We start from the raw sequence: 13,259 nt of genomic DNA, 5'->3' as shown, positions 1-13,259 counted from the left end.
GCTACATCTGGCTCACAGACAAATCAGTAGAGATTGACTCACTAAGCTACATTGCTCAAGCAGCGCAGCTTAGTGTGGCAGCACAAGTAAAATTTTCAAAGTAGGCACGCTACTGCTGTAGCATGCACTACTAACTTACTCACACATCCCCCAAAATGAACGGCTGCTCCAACTGTCCCACTCTGGACCCTGTCAGGTCCAGTGACTTTGTAGGACGTGATCCCTGCACTTTGCTTTGATTGGTCCAATAGGCTGCCTGTCACTTGACAGGCAGCCAATTGGGCCAAAGTGCGTTGCTCTCGTCCTACAAAGTGAATCAACCCCCAAGTCAGCTAGCTAATTGTACAAGCTGTTAGTCTGTATTTCTCCTGTCTGGCTCTTGGGGGAATTGCTGATGTTGCTGAAACCCAAGAGAAGATCAACCCCCTCCAGCTATGTGCACTATAGTAATTGGCGAGCGGGGAAGCAATTACCTTCCTTCCTCTGCTCGATGCATGACTTCCTGCAATGCCGCCCACTAGAGGGAGGCACTGCAGGAAGTCACGTGGCCAACAGAGGAAGGAAGGTAATTGCTTCCCCGCTCGCCAATTACTATAGAGCACATAGCTGGAGGGGGAGCAGGGATGGGGCTACCAAGGTGAGGGAGGGGGGCCGACCCGCCTCCCCGCATCTGCGCCCGCTGCCCCCCTTTCTGGCTGCTATCCCTTAGGGCTACCTGGGGACACCTATGGGGGTGACATTGAGGGGAGGATCAGGAAGTAGGCAATCCAGATTTCCCTCCATTTTCTGTGTGCAAAATAGTCTGTGTAGAGGGAGATCCGTTTTTGTATTGCCTTTCGCTACCCCTCCGTGTATCCGGGGTCCGTAAAGTTCCGACAAGTCCGGACTCTCCGTTCAGTTTTTCAAATCAGATCCCACGGATCGCCAATGGGTCTGTTTTGTAAGTGTGTGAAGACAGCCGCTATTTTTAACAGTTGTATATGTGGTTCCGGTTTGGGTTCGGGCCAAAAAAACGGAGCCATGGATACATTTTTAAAACAAATGTGAACCGACCCTAAGTGATGATCAGCAGAAGTGGTTGCCACTTTCATTTATAACCCATCATCCTGTCCCCTGATCGCCACTTTTGCACATAATTATTCAATAAGTAAATATCACCTTACATGGAAAGAAGAGATCAGCTGGTCTTTGGGAGAGCTCTGCGGCAATTGTATCCATGAAGTTGAGTCCTCAATTCGTTTTACAGCCCACTAGTGATGCACCTCAGTTGAGTGAAGAACTGCACCAAAGATGCATCGACTGTGGGCTGCAGAGCTTATAGAGGCCCTGACTTCATGGCTTTAAAGGGATACTTAAGTCAAAAATAAAAAATGATTTTTACTCACCTGGGGCATCCCTCAGCCCCCTGAAGCTGTATAGTGCCCTCGCAGCCTCGCTCCGATCCTCCTGTCCCCGCCAACGGCTACTTCCGGGTTCCGCGACAGCCGCCGACAGGCTGGAAATGCGAGTGATTCTCCGCGTTCCCAGCCGCTATATCACCCTCTATGCTGCTATAGCATATAACATATACGCTATAGCAGCATAGAGGGTGATATAGCGGCTGGGAACGCGGAGAATCACTCGCGTTCCCAGCCTGTTGGCGGCTGTCGCCGAACCCGGAAGTAGCCGCCGGTGGGGACAGGAGGATCGGAGCGAGGCTGCGAGGGCACCATACAGCTTCAGGGGGCTGAGGGATGCCCCAGGTGAGTAAAAATCATTTTTTTATTTTTGACTTAAGTATCCCTTTAAGGTGGTCACAGTGGATTCCTGGTGGCCTTATTTGATTCCCAGGATCATTTAAAGTAAATGAAGCTGTGCATTGTCACTGTAGGGTAAAAACGGTTAGTTATCCAAACATCAAGAGTCCTTTGGTTAATCCAACTGGTGAAAAGTAAAACCTTTTGAGCAGTAGGATTGTAAGCCCACCCACCACGTCACGGTAGACTCTTTTAGGGTGGGTCCCTACACTACACTATGCTGGCCTACTCTGATTGGTGCTAGTCACCCTACTAATGCGGCACTAGTTACAATATGCCTTTAAGCAATACCACCATCTCCTCTCTTAACACTAACCCCTCCCCCCCACTCCTAACACTAGCCTTCCCCTCTCCTAACACTAACCTCCCCTCTCTCTACACCTATCACTAGCCTTCCCCTCTCCTGACACTAACCTCCCCCCTCTACACTCTTAACGCTAGCCTTCACCTCTCCAAACACTAACCCTAGCCTTCCCTTCCCCTCTTCTCATATAACACTAACCTCCCCCCTCTCCAATCCAAACACCTGCCTTTCCCTCTTCTAACACTAACCTCTGCCCTTTCCAATCCTAACACCAACCTCCACCCTCTCCTTTCCTAACACTAACCTCGCCCTCCCCACTCCTAACACTATCCTTCCCCTCTCCTAACACTAACCTACCCCCTCCCCACTCCTAACAATAACCTAACCCATCTCTACTCCTAGCACTTGCCTTCCCCTCTCCTAACACTAACCCCCCCCTCCCCTTCTAACACTACCCCCCTCCCCCCTCCATTCCTAACAATAACCTTCCCTTCTCCTAACACTAACCTTTCCCCATCCACTCCTAACACTAGCCTTCTGCTCTCCTAACACTAACCACTCCCTCTCCACTCCTAACACTAGCCTACCCCTCTCCTATAACTAGCCTCCACCCTCTCCACTCCTAACACTAACTTTCTCCATCTCCACTTCTAACACTAGCTTTCCCTTTTCCTAACACTAATCCCCCCATCCACTCCTAACACTATCCTTCTCCTCTCCTAAAACTAACCTCCCTCCTCTCCACTCCTAATACTAGCATTCCCCTCTCCTAACACTAACCCCCCCCTCTCCACTCCTAACACTAGCGTTCCCCTCTAACACTAACCCCCACCCTCTCTCTACTCCTAACACTAACCTCCTCCCTCTCCACTTCTAACACTAACCTTCCTGTCTTCTAACACCAACTTCCCCCACTCCACTCATAACACTAGCCTCCCCACTTTCCACTCCTAACACTAACCTCCCCCTTCCACTCCAAACACTAGGCTTCCTTTCTCCTAACACTAACCTACCCCCTCCCCACTCCTAACACTGACCTCCACCCTCTCCTCACCTAACACTAACCGCCCCCCTCTCCACTCCTAGCACTAGCCTTCCTTGTCTCCTAACACTAACCTACCCCCTCTCCACTACTAATACTAACCACCACCCTCTCTCTTAACACTAACCTCCCCTCTTTCCAATTCTAACACAAGCATTCCCCTCTCCTAACACTAACTTCCCCTCCTCTGCTCCTAACACTAACCTTCTCCTCTCCTAACAGTAACCTTCCTCTCTTCAATTCTAACACAAGCCTTCCCCTCTCCTAACACTAACTTCCCCTCCTCCACTCGTAACACTAGCCTTCTCCTCTCCTAACACTAAACTCCCCCCTTTGTACTTCTAACACCAGCCTTCTCCTCTCTTCTCCTAACACTAACCTCCCCCCCCCCCTTGCTAATCCTAACACTAGCCTTCACCTCTCCTTTCCTAACACTAACACCCCCCCCCCCCCCCCCTTTCCCCTGTAGCCAATTGCTGCTATCTGAGTTTGGCTACAATATATGCAGAAGATGGTAGGAGCTGCAAGCAGTGATGGTGGAAGATAGCTGGGACTGTAAGAAAAGATGGTTCAAGATTACAGGAGCTGCAAGCAAAGATGGTTTAAGATGGCAGGAGCTGCAAGCAAAGATGGTGGAAGATGGCTGGGACTATAAGATGGTTTGAGATGGTAGGAGCTGCAAGCAAAGGTGGTTCAAGATGGTAGGAGCTGCAAGCAATGATGTTTGAAGGCGGCTGGGGCTGTAATTGATGACAGTGGACAAAGGAGACGCTCACTGCAGGAGATGACAGACACTGCAGGATATGAATTAAAAGAGAAGTTCACTGCAGGAGATGACAGGCACTGCAGGAAATGATTTGAAAGAGTCGCTCGCTGCAGTAGAAGAGCCACTGCAGGAATAGATAGGAGCTGCAGGTGATAGCTGCATTAGTCGCTCACTGCAGATGATGACAGGTACTGCAGGAAAAGATTGGAGCTGCAGGTGATAGCAGCAGAAGTCACTCACTGCAGTTGATGACAGGCACTGCAGGAATAGATAGGAGCTGCAGGTGATAGCTGCAGAAGTCGCTCACTGCAGTTGATGACAGGTACTGCAGGAAAAGATTGGAGCTGCAGGTGATAGCTGCAGAAGTCGCTCACTGCAGTTGATGACAGGTACTGCAGGAAATGAGAAATTTAGGAAAAGCCAGGAGCAGGAGGAGATGGAAATGCTGACAGACACTTCGGCAGAAAGATGGTAAGTGCAGATGACAGCAGAAACTTCAGCAGATGGATGATTTATCAGGAGCTGCATGAGAAGGAAGGAAATGTATGAGGTGGTTTATGGTGGATTCCATGTCAGAGCCTGCATGAATGACTTAACTGCAGGTGATGGAAGTCGCTGGAGAGGATGGAAAGAGTTGCAGGACATGGATGGAGATGACAGGAGCTGCAACTGCCCTGGCAGGAGGTAACTATCACTGCATGATGCAACACCAGGAGTGGGGCCTGGACCTAGAACAGTGGTCACAGACATATCCGCTCCCTGGTTCCATAGCAGTGCGTTCCTCTGTGGTCAGCCTGAAACCCCGAGTGGCCAGGCCATGATGGTCCATTCGCTTTCTTCTCCATCCCCGGTGACTCAGTCTCTTCATGACCTAAGAATATGAAACAAACATACATGTTAGACGTTTATAAGAAAAACCAGGAGATTCAACATGTTTCATATTCTAGATTGCACAGATAAAAATGATATAACAATGCTGCAGCTCCATAAGGACAACAAGAGCCTGATAGAAAATAATAATGGTGATATTCATACCTGTTTACATGACAAAGTAGCTTAGCATGCAGTATTGTATTACTAATGTATAATAGTCCCCTGTATGGTGTGCATTCTGTACAATTTATCCACTTTCCCTTTTTATGCTGGAAATATTCCTTACAGGGCCCTTATTTACTGTCACAATGCCTTGTATAGACATATTGCTGCTGAAGTGATAGAGGAGAATTATCCCTGGTACACACCATGCAATTTCCCATCAGATCGACGGGTTGAACTATCAATTATTGACAGGTCCAATCACATTTCTGATAGTTTTTCCAAACAATTTACCCCCCCCCCCACACACACACACACACACCCAAATGCCTAACTTTAACTCGCTACGCCTAACCTTAGCCACCGCATATGCCTAACCTTAAAACCCTTTTTTTAACTTACATGGCGGCACTCCTCACGACTGACCCAGGCCCGGAATCCCATCCGTCTGAAGAGGGTCTTTGTGGCCTCCTTGAAGTTTTCCTTGCTTCTGAAGTACCAGGTGGCGAACAGGAAGATGGAGTGAAAGAAAGGGATGTCTTCCTCCATCTGGTTGGCCAGGAACCTGCAAAAATGATGGAATAAGAAGAATGTGCTATAAAAACATTTGTATTGCTAACTATATACTGCTTATCTATATGCTACCAGACCCATGGTAGAAGAGAGAAGGCGGGTGTCATGGAGCCCCCCGATATAAGTTACCACTCTACTGTCAGCTATGTGAAAATATACATGAGAAGAGGACATCATATACTTACAGAGCAGCGTAGAAGTTCTGGATGTTGTACTCGGCGATGGAGAGGCCAGCTCTGCTGAAGTAGATGAGCACCATGGCCAGCAGGTACTGTAATGGGAAACACAAATACAGAGACGATTAGCTTTTACTGATAGACAATCTTTGCTATGGCAGTTAGCATTTGTATAAGAAACACAAAACAAGACTTCTATGTTACATTCGCTAATACTTACCTTGTCTGAAACTCTTTTGCATCCATCATCTTCCAGGAAGAGATCGATGGTGCGGTCATCTGTGTGAGACAAAACAGTAACATGTGAGAATCAGGGTATGTTATATAAAAGACTTTGCTGTAATAAAGGTATTGTCAGACGCAACCCAACTTGTTACTGCAAATGCAGCCAAACATTCCCCCCCCCCCCCCCCCCTATTCTCTCTCACCTATAAAAACATTTATTACAAAATGTGTTCCTAAAATAAATATTCATCCAAAGACAACGAGGGACAGAGAAAACTGGAGCCAAGGGGGAGGAGTTCCTAGAGCAGCCAATCGGAATCATTATTTCAGTTATTAGTTTAATACTCTATAACTGTTTGGGATTGTTCCCCCAGTTTACTTTGCACTTCATTAATGACCCTCACAGGTTTTTATAATGGTTAAACAGGTTAAATATCTCACCAAGGAGCTTGTAGAAGGCTCTCCTCATCTCTCTGGTGATGGTCACTGGCTTCTGAGGATCTGATGGACCGGCTCTGGCTGGTTGGTCGGGGTCTGTCACACTCTCCCACTTCACACTCCTGTACGGCACATCCTCGTTTCCAGGAGTGATGAGTGGAGAGGGAATGCGAGGCCTTCTGATTCGGATGGGATTGTCCGGTGTTCTGAATGGGTCTGAAGGCTCCTGTGGTCTGAGTGAGCTGGCAGACTCAGATGACACAATGGGACTCGGAGACTCATGTGTTCTGAGTGAGCTGGCAGACTCAGATGACACAACTAGACTCGGAGACTCATGTGTTCTGAGTGAGCTGGCAGACTCAGATGACACAACTGGACTCGGAGACTCATGTGTTCTGAGTGAGCTGGCAGACTCAGATGACACAATGGGACTCGGAGTCTCAGGTGTTCTGAGTGAGCTGGCAGACTCAGATGACACAATGGGACTCGGAGTCTCAGGTGTTCTGAGTGAGCTGGGAGACTCAGGTGACACAATTGGACTCGGAGTCTCAGGTGTTCTGAGTGAGCTGGCAGACTCAGACATGACTTTGCCTGGTGGTGTAGGTGTCTCTGCAGGCCTATCTAAGAGCTGTGCAGGGTTGGATGGGACAGCTGCAGCTGGTGCAGACAGATCACTGGTGGGTGATGGAGATGTTTCATCAACCCCATCCAAGGCCTCTGCAACCTGTGCCATGGAGAGAGTGTGGATGGTGAAACTCTCATTTGGCACAGAATCATCAGGTGCATAATAGATAGGCACTGCAGGGACTGCAAAGTCAGAGTCTGGGGAGGATTCAGACCCACCAGACATGACGCTCCCATCCTGGGAATCAGATGGAGAGAAGCTGATGGTGTTTGCTCTGTAGGAGAAGATGGAAAATAAATAGTGTAAGTTAAAGCATTCCTGTGATAATGTCCAGTAACATACATAGCACAGCTCTGGGCAATGCGTGTGTATATCGTATATGAACACACACATTACCTGGGAAACCGCATTGCACCCGGAGCTAGTGGAGCTGAAGCTAAATATTTATTACAGACCAATCACAAGACTGATTTTCCGCTTTTACGATTTCCGCTTTTCTTTTAACTTTTTTGGATTCTCTGATGCAAAAAAAATGACTAATAAAATACTCCTCGGAACTCGGAAAAATGGAAAATCGTAAATCTGAATTTCTGCGGAATTGGAAAGGATGCTGTCATGATTTTCACATCCTTTCTTTAAAGGGAACCAGGAGTCGGGAGTATGGAGGCTGCCATCTCCATTCCCATGGAAGCAATGCTAGTGGCCAGGCTGTTATGCTGTAAAGAGATTCTGTAATATAATAAACATCCCCTGGGGGTACTTACCTCGGGAGGGGGAAGCCTCAGGGTCCCAATGAGGCTTCCCCCATCCCTGTAGCTGCAGGCAATCCAGCGATGGCTCCCTTGAAGCCTCCTGCAATCCTCCCGACAAGCCTGACAAGGGATGATTGATTTACCTCTCCGGGATCCAGCACAGGCGCAGTAGCGGCTCTACCTTCTGGTCAGGCTATTTCCGCCTTACCCGAACCTAAAGCCTCTAGTACGCCTGCGCTGGATGCCAGAGAGGTAAATATTTACATCAATATATAGAGAGGAAAGCGGGTTGGCACTATGGATGTGGCAAGTGTGCTTGAGTAGTCTTTCAGGTGCCCTATTGCAGCTGAGCGTGCTCTGGTATAAGATTATGCAGAGTGGCAGGGAGGAAAAGCAGGCAAAAGGAAACCGGCACTGCAAATAAGCTGCGTTTATTCTTGGCTTCATGCATAGAAAAATGTAAGCATACATATAAAAGCGTGGCTGGCTTGCACAATTGGAGAATGAAGGTTGAAGTGGGGTACCTGGTGGTGCGGTGGGTGCTGGGTGGTTAAGCCTGACGGCCTTTTCGCGCACGTTTGCGCATCTACGGAGGCACGGAGGAGGATGGGGAAAGCCTCCTTAGGATCCAGAGGATTCCCCCTCCCGAGGTAAGTACCCCCCGGGGGGATTGTTTTTATTACAGGATTTCTTTAAGGGCCCTTTCACACATCACTTTTTCTCCTGAGTTTTCTCCCAGGTGATATTTTCACACCTTGCCATAAAATGCATTTTAAGCCACCAGCAACTCAAAATACTCAAAGTAATTTTGATAGTACTTTTTCAACTACTTTTTGGTACTTTTTCAATTACAAAATGCTGAAAATGTATTTTAAAAAGAAGTTTAAAAATGATTTCCTAGGAGAAAACTAAGGAGAAAAAGTGACTTGCATCTGGGCCATGATGTGGTGTGATCTGCGTGGGACATAAGAGCCTATCGCAGTGCACTGCACCATTACATGCATTCTGCTCCCTGCAATAGACTGCGCTGACAGGGAAATCTCTGTGACCCCGCCCCTCGAGCATCTAAGCCAGGGACATCACATACAACTGACCCCCTCAGTCACGTGCACACTTACAGACAGCTGTAACAAGTACAAATGTATTTCTTTAAAGATTATTATGCTGTTGCGTATCTTTTAGAGCAGAGAAGAAGTCCTGAGTGCAGGTCTGCATTAAAGGTGCACTGTAAGGGGTGGGGAAAGAAGAGTTTACCTTACCTTACCTGGGGCTTCTATCTGCACCATACCTCCCCCCCCCCCCCCCCCGCGACGTCCTGTACCTGCGCAGGAAATACCGGGGATGCGTGGGCAGAGGCATGTGACATTAAAGTCGCAAATACTGGAAGTGTGCCATGGCAGGGGACCGGGGGATGGTTTTGTCCTGGCGCAGGCACAGACCATCTGCGGGGGGCTGGTAGAAGCCCCAACTAAGTTTAACTCTTTTTTTTGTAACCCTTACAGTACTCCTTTAACATAGTTTTCAAAAAATATAAGGCACAGGCAGGGAGGGGCGCCGCCAGACACCAAGCATGGTAATCTCCTGCTTTGGGCCTCACTTTAGAGGGGGGCCTCGGGTCGCCTTTGAGGTCACAGGGTCACTGTCACTCACAGACTGTCACTGTGTGCATCATGACACTGCTTGCGTGTGCAGCTCTCTGCTTCCTGTCATCATGGCTTTGCCTGGCCCCGGCATTGTACTTTGTTATGTTACAGCAGCAGAGTGTGTGCAGCGTCAGCATGTGTGTGTGAGAGAGCACTGAGAGAATACAGTATTATTCTCTCAGTGCTCTCTCTCACACATGCTGATGCTGCATGCACTCTGCTGACTGCTGCCCTCTCTGGTGGCTTGGCGGTGGTCAGAGCAGGGACAAGGTCCTCCAGCACCCAAGGCTGAGACACCAAAGTGCGCCCCTCCATCCCTCCCACTCCAGCTGTCACACACTGATTGCTATTAGACGAAGAGGGCCACAGGGCCCACAACCTCCCCAACACCTTAATATCTAGTTATCTGGCTTGCAGTCACTGCTATGTATCCCCTTTTCTTATTTCTTTCTGCTTCATACACAATTAGGAATGACAACTGAATGAATTGTGCGCCCCCCCCTACACTGCGCCCGGAGGCTGGAGCCTCTCCAGCCTATGCCTCGGCCCGGCACTGGTGGTGGTGCAGTGTGCATCTTTTGTGGGGCACACTCCGACTCCTCTGCTTAGCTCTGTCTCTGCCTACCCCTTCAACACTGGGCAGATGCAGCCAGGGGATAACAAAACTGTGCCATTCACACCACCGTGGTGACACCATTTTGAATGCCACCTGGTCCTGGACTGGTGACTGGTCTGATCATGCAGTGAGGTTTGAGGAGGAGGATGAGGCGGGGGTCCCCCTCAGACAGTGGCCAGCGGTCTCTACACCTGACCTCTGGCTCCAGGCTCCTGACAGACTGGCTGTAAGCGTGGTCTCATCTATGCTGTGTCAGGCCTGTGTCCCAGCTGATGGTGCTGTGCCCAGTGCATAGCCCAGTCAGCCAGGACAGGTGCAGGTGCAGACCTGTATGTCCTGGCTGGCGTCTGTCCAATAAAGGTGACGGGAAATTTGGGTGCCCAGTAATGCTGATAGTAAAATATTGGTATTAAATACCAATATTTTACTCCTGCTTCTTTGGTCACAGGGTTCCCCAATTCCTTTTACTTCACACGAATTTGTACACTGTATTTTTTATATTTTGGTGATCGCTGTACAGAGAGGCTGGTCAGCTACAACCCAGTCTGCTCTATGGAGAGGGGAGGGGTGATGACAAGTGAGCAGGAGGCGCAGAACAATAGTGATTGTTTATTGATGCTTGTTTCGTTATCCAGTATAGCAGATTGCTGAGTCGTGTCTTTGAAAGTTTCCGCACACTCTTGATTTTTGCTTACAGCTTTCCATCTGCTTTTCTCTCTCCTCCTTCTCTCTCCACCTTGTCTCCTTTACCCCAGTCTCTGCTTCCTCAGCCTTCTATTCCTCTGTTGCACCCACTCCAGTCTCCAGAGATTTTGTCTCTCATGATGATGACATTTGCGCACAAATGACAATATACATGAAAATATATGGGCCAGGGCCGGGCCGAGGCATAGGCTGGAGAGGCTCCAGCCTCAGGGCGCAGTGTAGGAGGGGGCGCAGAATTCATTCAGTTGTCATTCCTAATTGTGTTTGAAGCAGAAAGAAATAATAAAAGGGGATACATGGCAGTGACTGCAAGCCAGATAACTAGATATTAAGGTGTTGGGGAGGTTGTGGGCCCTGCGGCCCTCTTAGTCTAATAGCAATCAGTGTGTCACGGCTGGGGTGGGAGGGATGGAGGGGTGCACTTTGCTGTCTCAGCCTTGGGTGCTGGAGGACCTTGTCCCGGCTCTGATATGGGCACGCAAAAACACATTTCCGCAAAATTCATTGAAGTCTATAGACATGAGAAAACACCTTTAGAAGAAAGTTTTCATTTTTGTGAAAATATACATCTTGCCAACGGCCATTATTACTATTAACAGCAAACATGACTTTTGATACAGCAATTCATTTGAGCTCATCCCTAAACATAAAGCCGTGTAAAGAGATGAGAGTTCTGTCTACACCGGTGTCTCCTCCCCTACAGCCGACCCTACTTGAGGAAAAAGCAGTTTAGGTGCCCATTGACGATATCATTTTAGCGAATGGTCGACCTTCTGATTCCATAACTGCGATTGGAACAAATCGATAAGAAGGAATTGATCGGGCTCATAAATCGGATGCAATAACCAATCTGATAATTTCAAATAGAATGGATCAATGAAACAAATGATTAATTGAAAAAAAATGTTTGTCAATTGGCACCATTAACACTGTCAAATGGAAGATCGATTGTTTGCTAAAGTTGTATCGTTAATGGGCATCTGAAGTCAGATTTATTTGGTTGATTGCTATTTTATTCCACAGCGAGGTCCCCCCTCCTCTTCTCTTTATATTACATGATACTTGTAAAATATGGAGGGGGGAGATTGCAGGCTACAGCAGAAGGGCAATTAGAAATGGGAGGGGGGGGGGGTGCAGGCCACAGAGGGGACCTGGTGTAAAACCTCAATACATGTGCCTTGACTGATGCTATGGTGTAGTGAAAAGATATGAATGTTATGTGCACTGCTATGTATGTGAATACTGGCTGATGTGCTGTTATATTTGTTGTGTCACTGCTGGGCATTTTATGACTGTTGCCAAGTTCAGTACATACATTACTATATTTGCTTTCCTTTTGTACATTAAAGATAATATAATGTCTAAAATCAACATTGCATTTATCACATTGTCATAAAAACGCATAATGACTTCACCTGTGTTTTTGATGTAACCAGATATGGATAAAGGTGAAATGAGGCCTAGGCAAGATAGCAGTTTTTACACACCGCAGATGGTCACCTAGCTTTTTTTTTAGTAAGATTTGATGGTGGCTAGCATCCATCAGGCCCCTAGACTCTTTCCATGCCCTAGGAAACTGCCTAGGTTACCTTTTGGATGATCTAGTTCTGATGCTAGGCCTAAGGCCTATCTAGGCTATTCCATCTGTCACCAAGGAGAAAGCAAGGCCTACCTACTCCACATGTCACCAAAAGATGAATCTCCCACAATCAGGCAATAAAAGGCCCCCATGCAGGTCAGACTTAGTAGCAGGGCTCTCCTCACTGGCTTTACATTCCCCCCACAGCTCTCTGATGCCCTCTGGTGGCTCCACTTACCTCTCGCTGTCTTGTCTGGTGCTCATTTTGGGTAAAAATGGATAAAAATGGATAAAAACTGGATAAAAATGTCACTAGTTGATAGTATGTCACTAGAAATGTTGCTCTGGAGTAAAAAAAATCGACTGGAAGTCACAAATATTCACTGAAAACCGAAGAAGCAGGAGAAAATCTGTTAAGATGTTTCCTGATCGAGGGCTTGCATGTGAATGAGGACCAACTGCCATTCTCAACTGCTTTATCAACTGCCAGTCTCACGGCCAGTCTCACGGCCAATTTCACTGCTAGTCTCACAGCCAGTCTCACGGCCAGTCTCACGGCCAGTCTCACAGCCAGTCTCACGGCCAGTCTCATGGCTGCATGTGCCAGGCAACTGTCCCTCCCCTGCAGATCAGCTGACCAACTGGCTGCAGTAATGTAGCAATTTTCTATTCCTATTCATTCAGCCATAGCTTTATAACTGCTTATCACATCTAAATGATCCATAGCTTGTTTTTTTCGCCACAAACTAGGCTTTTTAGGGGAGATACTTGTTTGCAGTAATTACTTTATTTTCTATGCATTTTTAAAGAAAAAACAAGGAAAAAATGAAAAAATTCACTATTTCTCAAATTCTATTCCCTATAATTTTAAAACAAACAATTCTACAGTAAAAAAAAAACACACATTTTATTTGCCCATTTGTCCTGGCTATCACAACATTTAAATTATTGTCTAGGTATTTTGTATGGTGACAATATATTATT

At 47.5% G+C, this 13,259-nt stretch overlaps 1 protein-coding gene across 1 annotated transcript; it reads right to left on the bottom strand.

Moving 5' to 3' along the window:
* Nucleotides 1-4,503: 4,503 nt before the first annotated feature.
* On the bottom strand, nucleotides 4,504-6,938 carry LOC137526160 (speedy protein E4A-like). Its single transcript, XM_068247379.1, has 5 exons — nucleotides 6,359-6,938; nucleotides 5,913-5,971; nucleotides 5,702-5,787; nucleotides 5,346-5,508; nucleotides 4,504-4,779 (listed from the first exon to the last, which is right to left on the bottom strand). The coding sequence occupies exons 1-5, from the start codon at nucleotides 6,936-6,938 to the stop codon at nucleotides 4,600-4,602; spliced, it is 1,068 nt and encodes a 355-aa protein (XP_068103480.1). The 3' UTR covers nucleotides 4,504-4,599.
* Between the last annotated feature and the right edge of the window lie 6,321 nt (nucleotides 6,939-13,259).

The sequence above is a fragment of the Hyperolius riggenbachi genome, chromosome 7 (assembly GCF_040937935.1).
Source record: "Hyperolius riggenbachi isolate aHypRig1 chromosome 7, aHypRig1.pri, whole genome shotgun sequence".
In the NCBI taxonomy this organism is placed as follows: domain Eukaryota; kingdom Metazoa; phylum Chordata; class Amphibia; order Anura; family Hyperoliidae; genus Hyperolius; species Hyperolius riggenbachi.
Note: the sequence above shows the minus strand (reverse complement) of the source record. Positions and strands in the feature narration are given on the sequence as shown.